This window comes from Pleurodeles waltl, chromosome 2_2 (assembly GCF_031143425.1).
Source record: "Pleurodeles waltl isolate 20211129_DDA chromosome 2_2, aPleWal1.hap1.20221129, whole genome shotgun sequence".
Taxonomy (NCBI): Eukaryota; Metazoa; Chordata; class Amphibia; order Caudata; family Salamandridae; genus Pleurodeles; species Pleurodeles waltl.
Genome location: NC_090439.1, coordinates 507,581,287 through 507,605,432, shown reverse-complemented (window position 1 = coordinate 507,605,432; position 24,146 = coordinate 507,581,287). Strand labels below are relative to the sequence as shown.

The 24,146-nt window shown below is 41.5% G+C and overlaps 1 protein-coding gene across 3 annotated transcripts in view; it reads right to left on the bottom strand.

Moving 5' to 3' along the window:
* Positions 1-24,146, bottom strand: part of RBBP8 (RB binding protein 8, endonuclease) — a 382,091-nt gene that overhangs the window by 255,584 nt on the left and 102,361 nt on the right. For all 3 annotated transcript variants that reach the window (XM_069220014.1, XM_069220013.1, XM_069220015.1), the window contains exon 2: positions 2,500-2,701. In XM_069220014.1, coding sequence (XP_069076115.1) covers positions 2,500-2,611 — 112 coding nt within the window. In that variant the 5' untranslated portion in view covers positions 2,612-2,701. The remainder of the gene's footprint in view (positions 1-2,499; positions 2,702-24,146) is intronic.

Sequence of the window (24,146 nt, the reverse complement as noted above, 5' to 3'; positions counted from 1 at the left end):
GTGTTGTGAGCCAACAGATTCAGCATGCTCATATACAGAAACACTGTGCGAGTAGGTTTTTGGCACAACGATTTTGTGCTTTGATGTTAAGTAACTGGATACTAATTAATACATGTTAAGAATGAAAAGTGTTAACAGGAGCCAGATTCTTTTCTCAAGTTTGAGGGAGGTACTTGCTTATATCAACAGTTGCTTGTACAGCTGCCAATCATTTGTCTGGAATCAGCGATTTAGCAACATTTATAACTTCTATTGGAAAAATGTGGATACTAAAAAGGTATAGATGGTTGTGTTTTACAAATATATAAACTGGGCGTGATGATCACTTTGCAACACTAAAAGTCACACTGTGCGCTCAACGTTGGCAGATGATTGCCATGATCCCATGAAATGGCCTGCTGTTCATTTGTGCACCACTCCACTTATCACGGGCTGCAAATCTGTAGAACTGCACAAAAGTATTGTTGGGTAGGGCAGTGCAGCAGGTGTGGCTACTACAGAGCTGCTCCTGTACTCCAATGCGATCAGCACTCTCCTACACATACTCTACCTTTGATGAGGCGATGCCCCAGAGCTGATGGATGAAAACAGCTTGATTGCCTTTGGAGTCTACAAAAAATTGTTATAAACTACACTTTTACAGATGGTCTGGAGTTTAAGTTTCTAAGCCTGGATCAGTGACTGGAACGATGAACATTGAGCTTGGCATAACTTAAAGGGGTGCTCTTACTTCTCTGTTCAAATTATATCAGTTACATACAGGAGGAACGGGACAGAAAGGGAACTTATTCTCTCCCAGCATTAGTCTGCTTATCCACTGTACCCACCTCAGCTTTTTTTTTCTTTTTTTTTATTTTTTTTCCTGGCATGTCAGGTTCCCTGGCTATTGGTGTGGAAAACAATGAGCATGTATTAAGTGAGACGACATAGCTGGAGGAAAGAACAAGCTAAGTCAGCATAAAGACATCCTATTGTCATGATAAACTGTCCAATTATAAGCAGCAATGAAGGAGAATGTAATGCAGGCTTGGTGGCTCTTATCCATATTCAGATGTCCGCAGACCTACACTGAGTACTGCCTTCCGTAGAGCATTCGCAAACGATATGTTCAGGGATGTTACTCCCATTTCTGTAACATCTACAGTATTTGTTGAACAATTTGCTTTTGCAATGTGTGTGGGTGGAAAGTATGATAATGAGCGATCTACATCTTTGAGAAATTGTCAAACAGTCTTTTGCTTGGGTTAATAGTCTTGCTGAGATGTGAAATCAAAAAGCACATCTTTTCCAGGAGTGGAACACTGATGCAGTTTCATTTTACATGTAGGAAGTACAAAGCCAGTCTGAAATAGTCAGGTACTTACCAAACTTAGCATGCAGGTTCATGTAGTTCAATAGATACATTTTCACATTTTGATAAGAGTCTGAAATTGTTGCCATTGGGAGATTCACTCTTTCATACACAAACTTACTAAGACCAGGCTTCTTTCTCACTGTTTTCTATTGCATTATTTTAAACACTTTTTTTCCAGAAATGCGTATTAGTCAAGTAAGGAGGTTATTTACAGTTTGGCAAATGTGCAACAGCTCATAAAAACAGTAGATTCCTTCTCAGGAGAACTTCTGGTTCCCTCTGCTTCATTCAGAAGTGAGGAATCCGATGCCGAAGATCCGGCTAGATATGCTGTTAAAAATCCTTGACCCAACAGCCCATTCTCCACTGTGCAGCAGATCCCAGTATCGTTCATCTGTCACTATTTAGGGCAGAGGCCATCACTCATTTCCCAGACTGGGTCCTCGAGGAGCATAGGGATATGAGCACGGAAAATGTACAATGGCACCCATGCACAGAGGAAAAAAAGCTTCCTGTGCATCAGGGCCATTGATTGTGTGTTCTATATCGGCAAACTCCTGCTGAATGCCGAAAGAGTGAAAAGGAAAACATGGCACCTTCCCTGCAAACAGCACTGAGTTAAGTGCGTTTGTCGCACTGGCGGGAGGACTGGAGAGGCAGATATGCAGGTCAGGGAGCGCCACTAAATAAAGTAGGCGATCTTACATCACAGGAGCACAGACCAGGCAGGGCTTCTGCTGACCTAGTGGGCTACCCGCAAATATCTAAATAAGCTGTAGGTCTAAGTGCAGACTGTACGAGTTAACAGCTTTACCTGGGTCGAGTTTAAGAGGCATATCATATGCTGGTCCCAAATGACCTGCGAGCCAGAGACGATGGGCAGGTTTACATGTTAAATCCTGTGTTGATCTGGCGATGCTGGTTTTTCGTTTACTTTGCACACAACAGCGCTAAAAATCCCATACAGGGCAATTCGACACTGGATCAACGTCATGTGTACGAGCACGTTAACAAATGCTATACTTGCATAAGCCTCGTCAGGGGTAGTAAGCGCTATATAAATACTATTACAATACAATACAATAGTCACAAAACAAAGTTAACTTAAGTCTTCATCGTTTTCCAGACTTTGAGATCCCCTTTACCTTGCACTTCTTTATCGTGACATTCTTTCAGTCTGCCCCACAGCTCCTTGAAAATCTCAGACGAGGCTTCCGCGGCTGTTGGGCTCCCACAGCTTCCCCCCGAGACGTTCATCTCGTTGCCGGCAGCAACAAACCTCTCACCTTGGCACCTTTTTCTCTCCTAAATCACATGGCTGTGAGCTTGTTGCTGGCGGGTCGGTGCCTGTAATGAGAGATGCAAGTGTTGGTTAATGATTTGCAGCCAGGTGTGAGAAACAAAGCGCATTAAGGCTCATTGGCAAGTTATGCTCCTTTGAGGCGATCTGTCATCCTAACGGAGGGAATCAAAGCGCGCCCGCCTTAACGGCCACGCCTCACCTGTGACATGACAAGTCAATATGGTTTTGAAAGAAAGAAGAATCTGAGGCTGAAGTGAGTGCGTCTGAGGCGTTTGAACTGGAGCCTGGACATAATTACACCTCTGGAAGAGAGCGGAACAGCTTGGGAGTAATCTGCCTTAGCATCGGTTATCAGGGGTTAGCCTCGTTTATGGTGGAATGTGTGTCCGCCTGGGAAGAGCAGCCCCTCTCTCAGTGCACTGCGCAACGACAGGTGGCAGCGCCACAACAGGTGCAGGGCAGTACTGCACTTCTTGTGTCTAGACAGGCTGGGAACTACAACCGTACACGTTTATTGTATTGTAAAGATAATTGAAAACCATATTGCATAACGGCAAACAACTCCTAAAGATGTCGAGCGTAGCTTAAGTGGCATCCAGATGTTAGCCCCATCATTACAAATCATACAATAAGCATCCGCTACTCATGTCAGTATGAGCTGAAATAATTTTCACAAGGCCTACACAAATATTGTTAAAAGTAAAAAGAAACGAGGTAGTCTTACCTCAAAAGTGGATGGTTGATACTAACGTGACTAATCTGTTGTATCAATCCTTTTAAGAATAAAATCACTGCCTCGTATGCTTACTTCTACCTCACCAAAATGATGCTTGCATCGGCCTTAAATGACCCGACCGAAACGATCAGACATTTGGACTGAAATCAGTCCTTTATCTAAAATGTTGCCATGCCCACTCGCTCTAAACAAAAAAGGGTCTGCACATCCTGGCACTGCCCACCACCTACATGAGTGAAGTGCATTCTACCATCTTCAGGCAGAAAACAGGATGCTTAGACCAGTCCCACCCTTTTGACTTCTGTGGACCCCCACTTTATCATTACTGGAGCTCGGGACCCGCACGCAATCTTTATTGGAATCCGGGGACCCCCCACTAAGTCATTAGTGAAAGCTGGGGACCTAATCTGTTAACATTATTTAATTTTCTAAGCAGTTGCGGACTCCCTGAGAAGACTTTACAGGTCCCCAGGCCAAAGGTTGGGAACCACTGGCTTAGACCATCATTACTTGCTTAGCTTGGCGTGAAGAACACAGAGCTCTGTGCACCGAAGAATCTCAGTGGACGCAACTCCACAGCTTAATACGGAGTCAAAGACAATTCCTTAGCACCTGGCCTAAGACTGACCCAGACCTAATGCATTGAACTATAATCACCCACCCCTTGGGAGTGAAAAGGACATAACACTCAAAACAAACCAGTCAGACAATGACATTTTCAACAGCGCTACAACAGGGTCACGAAAGCCTTTATAAACAAACCACAAAACTGAGCACCATCTCATAGAAACCCACTGTTACACATTCCCAGAGACTATCACTTCTGTTAACGCCACACAGACCAATCATGTTATATAGGGGCACCTAACGATCATAATAAACTGATCACAGATCAACACTTTACACTCCTATCAATACGGCAGATTTGAAAGACAAGGAGATCAAAGAAAACAACAACAGAAAGCAGGCCAAAAGAGATACAAACAGGAACATCCGATTTCAGACTCTCCCTTCAAAGGAAAACATGATTCTTCTAATAATATGGAATTCTACAACGTCTCGATTGTTATGGGCGCGAACTCAACAAACAAAAACACAACACCAATATCCTACTGGTGGAAATGACAGGTCTGAGAAATTACATGAAAGCTTTGTCAAACAGGATGGAAGAAGCTGAATCACAAATCAGCAGAGCTGAAGACGAATAGAACTCCCTTATGTTAACAGCTAATGCATTATCTAAGAAAGCGGAAACTCTGAAAAGAGGAATAAATGAACTAGGCACAAAAACGGAAACACAAGAATTCTTGTCCTACCAGAAAACTCTGAAAAAGAATCCCACTCATGCATCTAGTTTCCAGAATCATGGTTGCTACGAATCGTGGGTTTCAATTTAGGGAGAGACTTTGAGAGCAAAAGGGCACAGAGTCTCTAGCAGACCACTACCACATACAAATAATCCAGAACAATGGTTTTCAGACCTCTTTGTTTCCATCACTCAGAGACTATTTTGAACTGGATGAGAAAGTAGATTGGAATGGGCCAAAGACTGGCATTTCACAAGACTATGCAAAAACAACAGACAACAGTGGGAAAGGCTTTTTAGCACACTGAGCAAACATAGGCCCATATTTATACTTTTAAATGCAAAACTGCGTTAGCGCAGTTTTGCGTTTAAAAGTATAGTACCAGCTAGCGCTATTCCTGGACGCCAGCCGGGAGCCATATTTATGGAATGGCGCTAGCCGGCGGAAATGCCCGGTTAGCATTATTGTAGATGACGCTAACCGGGTGGGGGAGGTGTAGGGGGAAACAGGAGGTTGTGTGCCAATTTATGGCGCTACATTGTTTAGAGGCAAAAAAATGCCTCGAAACAGAGTAAAGCCATTTCATGGTGCACAACCCCCATGGACATGGCTCCTGTCTTTACTAAGACAGGAGTCATACCCACCACCCCAATGGCCATGCAGGGGGCCCTAAGTTAGGACCCCAGAGAGGGGGGAAAAGAAAAAAAAAAAACTTATCAGGACTTACCTGGGATGCACTATCCTTTGGTGTCCCTCTGGTGTGGGTAACGGTGTTTCTGGGGCCAGGGAAGGGCACCTGTGGGCTCCTTCCATAGTCTCTGACAATGGAAACATGCCCAGAGGTCCCCTAACGCCTGCCCAGGCGTCAAATAATGGTGCTAAGCAAGCTAAGCAAGGCCCCCCATCCCCTGTGCTGGAATTTAGCACAGGGGAATAAATATGGTGTTAAGACCATATCATCATTTTCTGCACAGGAACGCCTACCTTGCATCTCATTGACGCAAGGTAGGTTTCAGCGTCTAGAAAATTACGTTAACTCAATTACTTAGGCGCTAGATGGGTCTAGCACCAAAGTATAGATATGGAGTTAGGTTTGCGCTGAATTAGCATAATTTAGTTTGATGCTAATTCAGCGCAAACCAGGTATAAATATGCCCCATAGTGTCAATGAACATTGCATACTCCTTCGAAGGCCCACCCAACAAGTAGCTTGGACAAAGCAGCTGATCCAGAAGCCTTTATTAAGAATCAACAAGAGTTGCAAATGATTCATTAATACAAAACTGAACATCCACCTAGATGACCTACTAATAATTTAAATTGCAAATACTCTTAGGATTACACAAAGATTAGGATATTCCACCACTGAAATGTATAACTACTATATAACTGTTACCTCTGTGACCAACATCGCTACTCTGGATCTCTTTGATAGACTAACTTAAATCCATTAGGACTATGATCTCTCATAAACCCTAACTTCTCCAACCATAACATCTATAACACCCAGGCTCATAAATAACTGAAAGTGCTAACCCTTATAATCTGAACTGTTGAATACTAATCACCTCCAAGAGAATTTACACATCCACAAGATTCTTTCACCTTGCCTACTGAAATTCACTCTGCCAACAGTCAGTAAATGTAAACTATCAAACACCGAAAAACACAGACATAAACATCAGATCATTTCAAGGTAATTAAAAGGGTCAATATTCTTGCTGTGGTATGTAGATTCATTATCTCTCCTTTTCTCTTGATCTGTTTGTGGGAACTCCTATTATATATATATATCTCTAGCACCCGGCGATACTACAATAGATACTTTATCAGTAAAATGGTACCTCCTAAACACCAAAGCGCAACCTGCCTATAATTATTAACCTGCACTAGCATCACAGGAGAGGAATTAATGGGAACCACGCAGTGTTTCTAGAACACAGTCTCAACAACAAATGCGTCTTTAACAGGCATTCCTGAATCACGGAAGTCTTTATAACGACATGCTTTGGGAAACACATTTTTGGACTGGTGCTGGATTTTAAGTTCAACACAATCCCTACTGTTGCGCAGACTGGAGTTTGAATAATAAATTATACTAATCCAAAATCCAGCGCTTCCCTAAGGCACATCAGTGTAATGGCTTGCGTGGAACAACGCATTCGTTTTTTAGACCACATTCTAAAGGCATGACTTGATAAATGCTTGAGCAGTTCCATCATACAACACCCAGGGTTAGCACATCTATTGATTTTCACATATTATAGGTGCCACTTTCAACTCTACCAGAGGATCTAAAATAGATGTAGCTCAATGTATATGCCATCAGACATGCATTAAAAACGTTTTCCAATGTTATTTCTCATAAAGTTAAGCTCTCCTGCGGCCACCACTGTTCCCAGTTACCTTAATGAGGGAAACTGGAGGGTTGCAGGTGGGAGAGAAGGGCTTTTTGGGGGGATTATGTTGATCCTGTTTATTGTCAGGATTATGTATTTAATCAATATTCATCTATCGTTCTTTCTGTCTGTATCCTCAGCTATAATGTTCTCCTCTATCCTCTTCCCTCTCCTACTACCCCCACTTTAACCAAACACAAACACCCCATGGAATATGGACAGGACAGAAAACCAAGAATCAAATTCAGAACCACACATCTCAGACTCATACTATCAAATGCATAATAACCCAACACAGGGCCAAAAAAAGACATTTCACCAACTGCAACCCATGCTAATTGCCAACAAACCCCTTAAAATCTCTCACTAATTACCAAAGACCTACACCACCCTGTCAAAAGAAAACTCCAAGACTATTGCTATTAGATAAATTGGGACATTGTAATCCCACAAAAAAAAAAAAAATTGGCATGGTAGAAGAATGTACAATACTTGGATAAAAGACTCCACTTGTTCCCCTGCAAGCAAAAAGAAAAATGGAGTTACCACTCTCATCTCCAAAATAAGCAAGATACTATGTCTGATAACAACAGAAGATGACTTATTTCAAAATCAAAATTAAAACTAACATCTTTTATGCCATCAACATATAAGCTCCCACTTGAGTCAACCCAACGTTTTGGATAGATTTTAACAAAATTGTGTAAACCAAACCAATCAAAGTATTTTATTAGGAAGCAACTTATCTCCACCTTGACCCAATTATTTTACGAATTTCGTTCTGTAGCTATTGGACCAATAACATACACGCACACAACTAAAGCATTTTCATAAAACACACAAGCTAAATTACATTTGTCGTTTACAAAATCCTAAAGGTAGTGACTTTCAATTCTACTCACACCCACATAATATCCTAGTGAGGATAGACTGCCCACTGACAACATCCTAACTACTAAAACATCCAACCAGAAAATGAACCAATATTAATCTCCCAACACGCCTGCACCTCAGTAGTTAGACCCCAGTATACCACATAAAATAGTTGATACGAGAATGAACAACAAACAAATTTATGACCCAGAGACCTAAGCTCATCAACTATTAAACATTTTTAGTAGAAGACAATATGGCGCACCCCTCTCCAGAACACGCCAGGGATTGCCACCAAGACTACTAGCAGGAGACATGATAAGCATTCTGTCCAAAAAGAATAAAGAACTAAGGGCCATATGTACAAACACTTTTTCCCATAGACACAGAATGGGGAAAAACCTTTGCTACATCTGGCCCTAAACATCAAACTAAACTCACTTGAATGAGAATCAAAAAGCTTGAACTGGAACTAATAAAAAACTCAGAGACCCTAACACTCTAATAAACGTAAACCCTTAAAATAGGACTATAACAACATTTTAAGCCTGAGAGATGATAAATGGACTCCCATCACTGGATGAGGAAGCCCATAATTAACTCAATAAAGGCAAAGAAAGATTAAAAACAGTAAGAGCAATCCATTCTCTAAAAAGTGGCAAAACACCAAGTCAAGATCACTTCGCTGCTTCCTTTTACAAAACATCCAAATCTCAGTACTGCCCAATTTTAAAAACCTATACTCGCACTTCAGCACCTCAGGCGAAAATACAGGTACAGCTACTCATGCCACAATAACAATTAAGATATATGTCAAAATACTTAACCTCAGACTACAGATGGCCCGGCCACGGCTAACACACCGCACACAAACAGTATTTGTTAAATGTAGATACACAGCTTGTAACACCTCATGCTTTTGATGAGGTGCCCTGGATGTTTCTACGCTCAGTGCTATGCAAGTTAAACCTGGAATCCTTCTTTATACATAGGACGATGGCACTGTATAGCCAACAAACTGTGTCCATTAGAGTGAATAGAGTTAGAGTGAAACCTTTCAATTTAGCCCAAGACAAGGTTGCACATTGTCCCCTTTGCTTTTTTTCTTAGCATTGAGCCTCTACTATCGAATACTTGCTCAAACCCAAAGTCCCTAGGAATCCCAACCCCTTCCAAAAACCAATGTGGCGCCCTATGCAGAGAATGGTCTCATCTTTAGAGAGCAAGTGAATCGGGCCATACCAGAAATTCACCACATTCAAAATTATTCAGTGATTTCAGGCTATTAACTAAACCATAAAAAACAGAGATCCTTCCACCCAATATTCTAAGTCACCTATCACTAATTCAGCATTCCAGACTCAAATGGCAACCTACACAACTGAAATATCTCGCCACAGAATTCAAAAAGTAGTCTACGAGAATTCAGAAACAATATCGAAAACACATTAATTTCCAAGGTCAAGAATCTCTCATAAGTGTGGCCACCTAAATGCATAACTTGGTGGTGGAGAATAGAATTTGTTGACTGCACCACAAATAAATTTAATCACCAGCATGTTCTCATTATACACATCTAAATAATTTGGAAAAATAAAAGTCAGAATATCATCTACTAACCTCAAAATAAGTAGGAAGAAAGGAGTTTTTGGTCTGCCCAATGTCTTTAATTATCAAATGCCTTTCCCGGTGAAACAAGTCTCTTGATGGTTGGATGCACATAAGGACACATCGCCATGGTTAGATATAAAAAATGATACAGCAAAACCCCTTTCTCCTATATGTGCCATCACAACATCTGCCATGTTGATCCCAAATTCATATAATAAAACTAAAAGGCACAGTTGATGTTATAACAGGCCTGAATAAAAACTTCCAAAACAAAATACGAGGATCAGATTTCACTTCCCCTATGGCCGAACCTCAATCTTAAAATAGACAACAAAATTATATGCTCTGGCCAAACTAGGTGGAAAAAGGATAATTAAAGATCATGAACCCACGCAAAATGTGCACAAAATGTGCTTTATTTAGGAATGCTCAAATGTAAGTTTACTCTTGATAACACAGACTTCTACAATTTTTTGAAACTTAAAGCTGTGATAAGCAAATTGGATAAACTCCAACCACACTCCATTAACCACCTTAAGAAATTAGTTCACAAAGCACCCATAGAGAGTTCAAAATATATAAATTACTAAATAATGAGGCAAATTATAATGGCACAAAACAAAAGTGGATAGTCACCTGTTTCAAATTAAAAATACCCGCCCCTTTGACAAAGATTGGGATCATATGTGGGAAAAACCATTAAACCAAAAAAAAAAAAAAAAACCCTCTTTACCAGTATAAATTCTGTGTCCTACAGAGGGCCTCTGAAATTATGCGACAGGAAGCACCAAACTATGCAACATGATTGACTAAATTATGCGTCAAGAAAAGGCAAGTTATGCAGCATATTTTTTTTATAGTACTACTTTAGCATATTGTAATCTTTACGCATAGTAATGCTGTCTGGCGAAAGATTTCATGTCATTAGTACCAGTTTAACAACTAAATACATAAATAAGTATCTGAACAGTTAACATTTGCGAAGGGTTCTTCAATTGCGCATGAACATATATCGCCATATTTTTATTAACTTTTACTTTGAGCTACAAACACATTTATTTTTATTAAAATCTGCAGATTATGCAGCAGATGATGGAATACGTGGCAAATCCTTAATCATGCGAAAAAGCTGCAGCCTCATAATCACCTAATTCCAGTGCCCCTGGTCTTACACCAATGTCTTTGGACAAGACCCAAACTGCATAAAATGAACTGACTCTGATAAATGCTGGGGATGCTCTAACCCCTAGGCTAACATAGAACATGTTATTTAGCTGCAAATATATACACGTACTACAGTCAAACTGTTAAGACGATCAACAAAATATTAAACTCCAAAATCACACTAAATGTCAGGACCATGGCTGAATTCCTTTACTTTCAAACTAAAGAGGACTTATCACTATTAGCCCAGTTACCAATAGGCATTAAAAGAATCATACTAGAAGTAAAACACCTGAAGAAGGTCTCCTTCCATACCTGCTGGGCATGGGTATGCTTTATTAGAGCTGCCGATAACACAATACACATAAACTAACACTAGCTCTTCAAAACACTTATAGGACAAACTAGACACCTTCAAACTGTGAAGACATTACAGAAATGCAAATAAACAAATCCAACACCTTACCACCACAGCAAGATGTCCCCAGAGAAACAGACAGGGAGATAGATGATGCTTGCCTACTCATAGGATAACCAGAGCTAGCTTCTCTAAATTGCTGAAGCCAAACATCCTAACCCTCTCACTTACACTCTCCCACACCAGTCTCTCCTCTGTCACTCCCTACCCCACCCCTTTTATGTTTTCTCCTCTCTCTCCCTTCCATTCATTCATTTCTACCTTTCATCAGGGTGCTACACCTACTTATGCACATACAGCCTTTCAAATGTATATTATTAAGCCACATATAGTAAAAAGAACAGTGATTCATCAGAAGACAACATGTCTACCACTGCTGCGTTTAAGACAAAGCAAATCTCAATAATTTGTACTTTGAGAGGGATAATTCCATACCCGATTCCTATATATGGATGTTCGGTGGCACACGTACAAGCTGAAAATTCCATAGCACCATATATAGTGCATTGTTTCCTACAAAACAATAAAAGCTTTTGTCTGGAGGTTATCATCATCGCTTTTTTTATGTTTAATGATGGTTATATTTTTTCTTGGTTCTATTCCTGCAGTTTACTTAGAAGCCTCTGTTGCCCAATAAGGGTTACAGCCAATCACACCAGGTGATCCTCTTAGATGACATCACAATCTTTGTGTTACCTACGTATGGGCATAAGGTTGTTAATCTAGGTTAGTTGAAAGAAGTGCAAAGTAAAGAGAAAATAATATAGGGTCTAAAATACTGCAGTGTGTTAAGCTACAGGTTGCACTAAATTTCGGTGACGGGCCAGCACCAATACCAAATTGATTGGTACCTAGGAGACAGGTGGAAATCAATATCCCATCTATTTTTTATTTCTTACAGAGTCCCATTTCGGTCAAATTTAACAGCTACCCTGGCCTCCAGTTTACTGAATAATTTTGACAAAATGTAATCCTCCATGTTTAACAGAGTGGTTAACAGTGCTTCTTGTGATTGGTAGTATCCGTTTCCGTCAAAGTTGGTTGCAGCACCGACACCTTCAATGATGTGGACTAACACGAGCAGCACAATTCATGATCCCTAGTGAGATTGGAAGAGAATAACTCCGCAGCACACTGAGTAACAAGCATTAACATGCACCAGGTCAGGCATTTGCTCAAGTTAGAGCTACTAGCGTTGGAAATGCCTAACCAGACTTTTCTTGCCACATAAATTGAAAGAAAAAAAAGAGAAAATAAAACATGCGCGATCGCGCTATGTAAAACCCAGCGCGATCACGCTACGTGGAAAATAAAAAGATAAAGTAGTGCAGAAACCAGGTTGAAAATATGGATTCTCATATGTTTTCAGTAGCTGGTCAGGGCACTCAAGGAGGGTTAAACACCGGAAAAGGCATGACGTATGCATGCCTTTCACTAATGAAATCAAGCGGATTTTAAAAGGCAAGCCCACAAACCAATGAAAGTGACAGGTGTGACATGGGCATGGTTTAAAGCCCAAAGAGAGATTACAACAGGGACGGAGCGATTGTGCGCTCAACGCTAAAAAAGGAGCTGTAAGTCAAACCTTCACAGCGCCAGATTCTGAACTGAAATATTAATTACAGCGGTGGGAGATGGGGTGATGATTCTTAAAGCATGAGCAACTCAGGACTTCTCGGCTGAGTTTTGCAAAGGTCTACCGTTTAATAAACTGAAATGTTTACTTAATAACGGAATCTCATTTACAATGCAAACCAACGTATGCATATTTTGTTTGTTGAGCAACAAGACCAATGGGAAAAAACAGCTCCTCTTTCACGTTATACTTTGCATGCACCCTTTTACTGCCATTCAAGATAAACAGTGGTGGCTGGTTAACTTTTTACTGTTGGGCGGTTAGTGAGGGAAATGGAAATAAAATGTACTTGATGGTGCGATGCACTGGGGGTGTTGCAGCAGAAAGGGGAGGGGTCGCGAGGGGCAGAATCAGGAAGAACAAAGTCTAACAGCACATACATTTTTTTAAAACTCGGCAGCAATGAAACTGGCAGCCAGGACAGATGTGACTATAATCTGGCTTACCTAATTGATTATAAATAGGCTGCACTGAATCCGTGTTTCGTCTAGTCACAGTTTTGACTTAACATTAAACATCATAAAGGGTTAATGTGCCAGCTGCAAAGCACAAAGTGTAACATACAGATTTGTATATTATGTAGCTAGCCCAGCGGGATACTGCTTTAGTCACAGAGATAATTTTATAACTTGCAGTTCCTAAAAGACAACCGTAGTATAGCAGAGTGAGCTATGAACAGGCGACAAGGAGCTGCATGCCAACTGCCAGATTAGGACCAAACCCTTATTTTTTTTTCTCAATCGTTTGGTAATCTAAGATTGCCTAAAAAGCGTTACTTTGGGTAGCAAAGAATCCTCGTTATTACAGACAACCCCACCCACTGTGTTACGTTTGAAGTCCTGCCTTTGTTTCTGCAGACCATGCATTCTTCACATGCAATTCCTATCAGTAGGGACTATACGGGACTTCTCCACCTTGTAATCCTTATGTTCTTATTTGACTTTTGCAACAAGTTTGGGGTGTGTAAGCTCTTCTTGGTAAAAAAAAAAAGAAAATGTTGTGGTATTCACATTAGTCACACAACATTGGACCTCCTTAGTGTCTAGTTTTCAGGAATGACTAGGATTGGTAGGTTTCCACAAGAGGTGGCTGAGAAACAACTTCTGCAGCTACCCATATTGTTACTAAGCATTTCTGCTGTGTGGGATGCAATGCCTCCAGGCTGCATAGTGGGATGCTCTGTGTTGCAACTGCTAGGCCCAACCACACAAGTGGGGTATCATTTTTAACCAAGAGACGTGGGAGAACACAAAATAGTATAACATTTGTTATTACCAATTGGACTGACATACATTTATGGCTTCCAAATATAAGGCAGTGTGCAAGAAAGATGACATTTTGCAAAATGTCCAGTGAATCACACAATAGTATAGATAACAAATTCAGGTGTACATAAACTCTGTATCTGGTGCATATTTCAGGAGTACATAGGTTTTCTTCATACCCATTTTTGATTCATCCTGTTTTACCATATGAATTGCTGTTTGGCTGGTAATAGTGAAAAATCATGATAAGCTCCTGCTCAGTTTAAGCTGAGGGGTATTGCATGTTTTTGAACTATCTAAAAACCCTATATATTCCCACGACTAGAAGGGGCTATCAGATGCAGCTGTATACTCATTTCTTAAAGCATACACCATGACAAAAAAATTACGGATCACTCCATCACAAATAACTATTTGTTGTACTTATTTTTTTATTTCCACAATTGTTTTTTTGGGGGAAAACTCTAAGGACTCTACACAAATCACAGCTAACTGAATTAAGAAATGGCTCTACTTTTCAGAAATGTACAGCTTTCAAGGATCACTCATGTTTTTTCCCGCCTGTTTCTACCACATACGGCATGTAGGCCGAAACCTCAAAAATTGGGAAAAATTGATTACCTCTTAAAAAAGAAATGCAAAAACTATAGTAAAGTTTTTTTTATTTTTATGCAACTCTGCTTGTTTCTGAAAGCTGAGAAGATTATGATCCTAGTACAGCAAACCGTTTGTTGATGCCCAAAAAAAAAAAAAAAAAAAACACACAAAAAAGTCTTTCCCTTTTACCCCAGTTTTCCACCACCCCTCCCCCCCCAAAAAAAACAAAACAAAGCTATATTGTGGCTATGTTTTTGTTGGTGCCCTCTACGGAAATCCTCAAACCAAACCTCAGGCTCCTTTAGACTCCTCAAGGTATTAGGAAAAAAGGCCACAATTTTGGTATGAATATCTTAATGTTTCCTTGATCCCTTTCTAGCGCAGACCATTTTAAATTCAGTGCTTTAAACACCGGTGACGCTTAATGATGTAGGGTGTGGCCATTACAGTTACAGTCCAAACAAAATTCAACCACCGCTAGGTATCTTCATGGCACCAACTAAGTCCAGGGTTAAAATCCTCCATGATACAATATATGCAACGAAGATTCCACACTTCCTTTAGGAATTGCAAATGGGCAATGACTTTAATCAGAAGCTTTGTGTTGCTTTGCAATAATAACTTTTTTGCATAGTGCTCCGTGCATCACTTCGGCCAGTTCTAACAAATGTTATTAGTACAATGTTTAATAATCCATTTACAATTACTGCCTTTCAGAAGGACCCTTAAGACCTACTTATTTAAGTAATAATATCTCCTCGACACTGTTGTTTGCAAATTTGAATTTTGGTGCTCTATAAATAGAATGATTGATTGACTGGCTAATTAACAACCTCGAAAGGATGGAAGACAATCTGCGTTTCATAGATCATTGCGTTTGACAGTGAAGAGCACTAAGCCAGCCTGCACTGCACAGTGATTCACTGTGCACCACCTCCACTGAGTTAGGCCTTGTCTGGTTAGTGGGAAACTTAGAACTAACTTTTGACAGTACTTGGCTGACTCAGAGACTGCATGGGCCGGGTATAAAGCTTGACAGATGCCTCCTACTGTTCTTCCAGCTCAGCCCTTTCGCCTTAGCAATTGCAATGCACAGAACACTGACTGCATCAAACATTATTAACTTACTTATTGGTCACAACTTTTCAAGCAGAAATGTACAAAACACCAGTAACCATACAAAGGGCAATAATCTGTTATGATGTTTAAGATTCCGGGTGCTAGATCTGAAGCTGTGGAGGACACAGACAAAAACAGCTACTGGTGAGGTGTCAAAGTCGAGAATAACTGAAATAAACTCTATAAAATAAGATAAACTGTGTGTGGACTTCATCATTCACATGAAACTTACAGACACTGCATAACTCCAAGGAAGGGCTCATACTGATGCAAGGAACATCGAAATTGGTCTAATAAGAAGAGATGATCTTAGAATTGTTTCCAAAATCCATAAAACAGTCACACAAACGTTCAACCTGCCCTGTGTGCCACAAAATAGCTAAAAAAGACACAAAACTGATGCCAGTGTCCTCAAAGTAATCACATGAGCTGTGAAAGTAAGCGTTCCCCAGCACAACAATAAGGGAAGGATTTAATTTTCTGAACTTAGTAGTGGAATGCAACAAACATTTAACAACTATACTAAAAAGGCAGCCTTGCTACTTAAAGAAACCCGGTCCTAATCACCACTAAAAGCTTACTTGTGAGGGAAGGGGGGCAAAAAGTGGAAGGGGGGAGCTTAACAATGGCGTTTTTTGGGGGTTACACCAAATAAAAACAAAAAGTAGCACGGGGCAGGGGATGAGGAAAGAACATGAAGCCTTACAGGGTTTCTTTACCAGCAGAGCTAAAAACATACCAGCATTTCTTATTACTATATGATTATTTATTCCATAAGGAAAACGTCAGATGTGGGTCCAGGTTGTATACACAATACATAAATAAATAATTGAGGGTGGAGGATACTGGACGAAACATGCGGATCCACCAAGCTAAGGTTAAAAAAAAGAAAAAGAAGACTTCTTAAATTGTATATACGATATATGGTCTATCAAAAGCAGACACAGAACATAACCCTCTAGTAGCAGCAAAGAATGAAAAGTAAAACACTGGAAAAGCCAGTAGGTGTCACCTCTGAAACACATAGGCTTATCTTTTGGCTTTGGCAAGGTTTGTTTCCAAGAAGCATTGGCAAAAAAAAATAATAATAATTCAGTTGTGGATGTTGAACAGCACTAGAACAAAAAAAGCCACAATCCGAACCCAGTTAGTGGATTTATGCATTACTACACAAGCACACGCGAATATCATGATGATGCGTCTGCTATTCTGACAGTTTTTTTTTTAATTCAGTGTTCCCAAATGGCAAATGCCTATATTGAAGGTGGGCATTTAAAAAAAAATAAAAAATAACAGTTGTACAAAGGTGCATTTAGGGAAAGTAGTGGCTTGGTAGCAAATTGCATCTACTGAGCGCTTCTAAAATAAAAAAATGATAAAAAAGGACAAGTGTAGCAGGGGAGCAAGAGGATCAAGGAGTGGGTGGAGTAAAGCTGTTGACTAGCAGCGAGAGGCAGGGGATCAACAGAGCAGTCAGAGGTAGGAAGGGGGTAATAAAAAAATAAAAAAAAGAGCAGGACTGAGATGGGGTAGCGACAGTCATACTGGTGGTGAAAGAGCAGCATGGAGAGTGGAAAGGGTGGTGGTGTGAAGGGAGAAGAACACAGAGGAGGGGAGACAAAACACAAGCATTCCTATAGAATGCAGAAAGCACAACAAAAAAGTAGCTACCTGAATGTAAGAAGTGGAAGTATGCAAGTGATCCCATCAAAAGAATAAAATTGTATTTTAGCATTTTCATAGGACTCACTACTCTTATGTGGCTTGCAGAAGCTGTAGTGAATCCTAGTTCGTTTTAATGGGATAACAGGAGTTAGCTTAGCCTCTGGTTTGTAGACTCGTGCCCCCATCACCTAGTGACTTTTAACCTACTTAGCTTGCTCTGTCTTAGCCCATTTAATTATTTATCTCTCCTAAGTTGGCTGCCTTGTTTATAGTTAGGCCACTTGTTATGGGTAACATTATCAGTGTCACCGCGCCAAGGCGTCAAGATCAAGCACCAAAGACAAACAAACAGTAGGTGTTCACACTTAGGGATTTTCCCTCTCTATACTTTCGAGGGATTGTTGATATTAATTGCCGTCCCAAGCATGTCTGTTATCTATTGTTTAGGAACACACCTACGTCAGGGGACCGTGTAGATCTGTATAAATACATCACACTTTAGACAGATAATCAGAGGGATTCCGACCAGAGGGCATCGCCACCATCGCTGATACCGATGCTGCAGTCGTCTTGACGCTAACCCAGTCTTCGTGTCCCTGTGGAGTCTGAGATAGAGACCTCATTCCAAGGTAACGAGGGTTGGGGGCTCCTCTCATGGACATGGCATTGGCAGATTAGGTTTAACAAACCCAGCTCTCCTTTAGGTAGGAGGTTAGGCCTTTTCACATTAGGGTATTAGGGCATATTACATCTCATATATCTTTTCTATGTATTGCAAGATGGTGGGGGTCTTTGTAATAATGACGCTCGTTTTCACAATACTGTTTCTTGCTTTATTCATTATCCTAATCATTGCAGCCCATGCAACTTATCGCACATTGCAGTTATGTTAAAAAAAAACTATTGTAACTTTACTGCATCTGTGTCATTGCCTGTGTTTGTATGAGACATAATATATCTGTGAGAAAAGCGTAATCTCAGTTTAACCACGACACTCCCTGAGATATCTTATTTTTGAGTCCATGCGTAAACGGCTGCCATAAATCACCTTTTACTATTGTGTTTCTGGTGAGGTGCTGCTAGTGAGCCGGTAAGGTTGGGACAACAGTTGCAATTTGTTGTAGGAAAGACGCAGTCGCCTACAAACAAAAGTATTGTCATCCTTAAACCAGCAGTCTTGCTCAGAGCAAGAGTCCAAACTACGACATGGCGCCACCAACGATGGTGTTTAGGCACTAATTTACGGGTACCCTGACTATCACTGTCTCACAGACAACAGGTACCCTAAGTACCATTATACGGAGTCGTCCGTGGTCTTTGGGAGAATCCTCCTCAGCTGAAAAGGTAACACCTAATTAAGCTGTAGGTTGTTCGAGCTCGAACTCATAAAAGGAATATACTTCCCATTTCTGGTGTTCCATTTCTCTAAACAAATATGGCTGATGCCATAGACATTCCTGAAAATGCTAGACATGCCCTAACACAACATTTACAGTTGAGGGCGGGGATGTTACTCTGATAATAGAAGCTACTGAAGCATACCAAACAGAAACATTTTACTGTTGGGTCACTTTTCCTGAGGTTAACGAAAGAACACACACATTTCACACATATGAAGTTGCGAACGTACCTTTACGGTACCAAGCATACCAGTATCATGAAATATCGCTCACATACCAAGAGCATCAGAACTGGTTTGAAGGCGCCCTACCACATGTACTACAAAGAGTGAGGTTAGGTCCCTTAAGTAATGATGGACCTACGTGGCCTATGTTTGCCACATACACACCTCACCCAGGCTTACATAATATGGTGATAGCAGATTTACGAGTTTTATATAATGAATTAGTGGCATCATATAGACGATTAGTCCAGTTCGTAATGCGAACATTGAACACAATACCGGCGCGTCCAGCACCGCCAGTAGCTGGTGGTTATCAATTGGCTACTGGGATTAATCCACAAACAGTGCATACTATTATGGGTAAAGTGCCCACAGAACAGGATAAAATACCGTTCTGGATTGCCCAGAAAACGAATCAGCTGGAAGCTGTGTTTCCCCATACGGGACAACAGGAAAAACATAGATTGCTCACTATGTGCTTGCCTTTTGGGATGGTTCCCTCGGTGGATGACTGTGCCACATGGGGTACAGTCTTTGCTGCCATATATACTACCACACATGGTACCCCGACACTTGCCAATTTACCGGAAGTGTCAAAACAAATACGAAATGAGCATGGGGCTGCACCAGCCCTGGATTTGGGGATGAAATTAATGCATAACTTTGATGCCGTATCATCAATTATACTAAGTAATATTAAAGGGGAAGCGGTAGCACTGGCAATTCGCCAGCGTCTCCGGGAAACTCCAAACCAGGAACAAGAGAGACAGCTACCGAAAATAATTTCCGATACCTATACTAGTATAGGACGGGATAGTTTGGGAGCCAAACCTAAAAAATTGGAGTTACAAGGTACCGCCCATAAGGAGGGTACAAAGCAGGCACAAGGGGGCTCTAAGAAGCGCGGGGACAAACAAAAAGATTTCAAAGAAAGAAGAAATAAGAGAGCTGATTCTCCACACCCGGAGAGCTCCGAAAGGAGGTATAATCTCAAAAATAGGGAGCACATTAGAACTCCATACAGATGTACTGATTCAAGTCCCTCTCGTTCCTTTCAGGACGCACCGGATAGACGTAGCGAGAGAGGGGGCCGTCAAGATCGACGTCCGGAATACGTGAAAGAAAAGAAAGACTCACAACAGTCTACCATTAAAAAAAGAAGAAAAGACTCCTCAGCAAAAGCCACAGCTTAAAAAGAAGGTGGCAGCACTGACAGTTAAAAATGCCAGTAGTATTGAGAACACTGTTGAGGAACAAGAGGTGGGTAGCGACTCTGTTAGACAGCGCGGCAGAGGTCACGATATGTCGCCAGAGTCTGAAAGATCATCTGGATGTGACAGCAACTAGCGATTACATTGCGGTTGAAACAGCGGATGACCGCATTCTTCCCCCCGATAGGGTTTATGACTTAAAAATTCAGATAGAGGGAGACGTGGAGCATTAGTGTGATATTTTGAGATGAACTTACTAGTGATATCCTATTGGCCGAAAGAGACTGGCCACCTGAACACATCCGCAAGCTCCCGCATGGGGAAGATGTCATTTTGCCTTCTTTCTCCGATCTTGTTCCGGAAGCAGCAAAAGGAGCCTATGCTGCTGAATGGGCTTTAGCGCAGGCACCTGCACTATACCGCAATCATGTAGGTTGGGACAAGGAGTCTCCTTGTCATATTATTCCCGTTAGGACTACACCCCAACCGCAGTCACAATACCCTGTTAAACATGAAGCGAAAGCTCAGGTGAAGGAGATCTTATCACAACTTGAGTACCAGGGAGTAATTGAGCCCTGTACATCTGCAATGAATAATCAGTTATTCCCCGTTGCAAAGCTAGATCATTCATATAGAATAGTTGTTGATTATAGACACTTAAATAGTCATACACGCACGTATGCTATACAAAATTCACACAGCACAGCACTGATAAACAATATAGTGCGCAAAAAATATAAAACAACATTAGACATATCTAATGGATTCTTTTGTCAGAATTTTCATTTGGCTCTCAGAAACACTTTTGCCGTTTACCCCAAGGCTATAAAAATAGCCCAGGGCTGTTTTCAGCCCGTGTAACCTCAATATTACATGATATTGATTCCGAGGCATTGTCCTATGTGGATGACATATATCTCACAGACAACGTCCTTGACATTCATCTTGCGAGGGTCGATCGGATCATTTTGGGATTTGCAGACCTCGGTTACAAATTGAATTTTAAGAAAAGCAAGATAGCCTTTCTTAGTGTGTTATTCCTGGGATATGAGCTATCAAGCGAAGAGAAGAGCCTGGCCCCGCACTTTCTAGAGAATGTGCTCAACTACAGCCTCCGAACACACTTAAGAAATTGCAGTCATTACTGGGTTTCTTCAATTTTGGCAGGACATACATTCCACATTATGCTGAACGCATCAAGCCACTGTATGACCTAGTTCAGCCCAAATTTTCTAGCAGACACTGGACAACTGAACACACGCACATCCTTAGGGACATGCAACAGGACATGCTCGAAGCCTAACACTTACACACACACACGTGACAATAAAAATAATTTGGTCATCAGAATAATTGCTGGTGCCATAGGATTTACTTATGTCACCTTTAATGAGGATGACGCGATACCGATAGCATATAAATCACATTTATACTCAAATGCTGAACAACGTTTTGCACATACAGAAAAGATTCTGACGGCAGTTCAGATGGCTGTCATAAAAGAGAGCCCACTTGCCCAGGGGAAACGTATTATTGTTGTCTCCCCAGTGCCGGCCTTAGAGGCTGTCACTAAAGCGAGCGTTCCTAACGCTAAGGCATTACATCCACGTTGGATTCAATGGGCAAAGTCTCTGACCGCCACTGATGTCGATTATATATTCGATCCAAGACTTCAAACACAAGAATTTCTCCAGTATGAACAAGAGTACCCCGCTCCTCTAAATATCTTGCCACTAGACAGCTACCATACTATCATATACACTGACGGTTCAGCACAACCGGCTGTAGGTACTAAACATCAATACTCGGCAGCTTGCGCAGCCGTGAGCGGAGTGATGGAAGATGGAGTTTCCCACCCTCACAATACCTACACGCAGACCTTAGGGGACTGCACGGCACAGTTGGCTGAGCTTAAAGCTCTTATTCTAGCGCTCGAACATACTGAGACAGGAAGGCAGACTTTGATAGTCTGTGACTCATATTACTGCGTCCAATCATACAATGAATATCTCAATCATTGGAAACTGAACGGGTTTAGAGATTCTACAGGGAACATCATTAAACACAAAACATTGTGGGGGAGGGTGGCTGATCTTAAGGATAAGCTACCGTGTGTCCACGTAGTCCATACATTAGGACACCAACGTGTAGGAGTACACGTTGCCGGTAATACATTGCCTGATGAAGCGGCCAAAGCATCAGTAGCTACGGCTTCTGTGGATGCAGTGACTCGTTCTCGGATGAGATTGGATAATGAAATATTGATTGCCGTTAAAGCTTTGGCTGCAGGCAAGCCCCTTCCGAAAGGATACCCTACAAACTATACTTACCATATCAGTGCACAGAATGTTGCTTATACAACAATTCCTGGGGTTGGAGATCGAGTGATCCCCAATGAAGACCAGAGATTAGATCGGATTACAGCAGCGCATGAGGGTGTCGCTTCTGCACATGCTGGTATACAGGCCACAATAACAATTCTACAGCAACGCTACTGGTGGCTTGGTCTATGCAGACGAACAAAGCAGTATGTCCTTTGCTGTGACATTTGCCAGCAGATTAAGGGCTCTACTATCAAACGCCCACCGCAGACATCCCTCTTAGTGTCCGACAAGCCACTTCAGTGTGTGTACCTAGACCACTGTGGTCCCTTACAGCCTGATGGTGCATACAAATACATTTTAGTGGCTGTGGATTCCTGTTCTAGATTCCTGTGGGTATGGCCACAGCGGTCGGCTGACGCCCGGACTGTTATAAAAGATTTGCTGATCTTTATCGGTACATATGCGGTTGCAGCATTCCATTCGGACCAGGGCCCTGCATTTGCCTCTAAGGCATTCTGGGACACCATGGGGACGATGGGTGTTGAACTCCATTACTCCTCACCCTACCATCCTGAGGGAAATTCGGTCGTGGAGAGGCGGAATCGTGATCTAAAGCAGTCCTTAACAGCTCGAGTATTAGGTTCAGGCCGCAGTTGGTTACACCACCTATATGGGGTCCAGAGAGCACTGAATAATCTGCCAAGACGGTCCTTGGGGGATGTTCTCCATATGAGGTTCTCTTTGCGATATCTATGTATGTCTCAGATCTTGATGCCCCTGGTATGGTGGCAGCAGAAACACCGTTTGACATAAAAGAACGTCTCACTGTTTTACAGGAGCTGCAACAATTTCGTGATGATAAATCATCTGCAAGTGCTGCCACTTTAGGAATAAGGGAATTGGCGAAAACTTCAACTGGCTGGATTCCTAAAGTTGGGGATCTGGTTCGTGAGAAGATCGCTGTGAAGGAGGAGTTCGGTCCATCATACAGAGCACTGGTACCGGTCTTGGGAGTAAAAGGCACCAGGACTGTCATCTTACCACCACGGTTCTAAGACGAACAGATTCATCTCCATTGATGACATCAAATTACACCATGTGACTGATCCTTCACAGTAGACCAGGAGGTCCCTTGGGTGGTTCCCGATCCCCTCTCACTACCCAACAGGACATCCATCTACATAGTAGGATGAAGATCACTACTACAGACTATGCAACAATGTCAACTGCTGTTCCGGACACTTCCTCGACCATGGGGAGGGAGGAAAATGAACTCTTGTTGGTTTCAGTCATATCTTCAGTGACCACCCCGGTTCAAGATTTAGCTGTATTTTACACGAACACTTCACGACGGATGATGTTGTCTACCAAGAGCCTCCACGTGCAGTGGATCAGAATACACCGGCTCCTGTGTTTGCAGAGTCTACCTCTGGCTATTTTATTGACATTGATGATTTTTCTTCAGATTCATCCTCTACAGTGATTGACGATATTTCAAAAAGTAGTAAGCTGTATCGATGGCTTAAAAATAACTATTTGA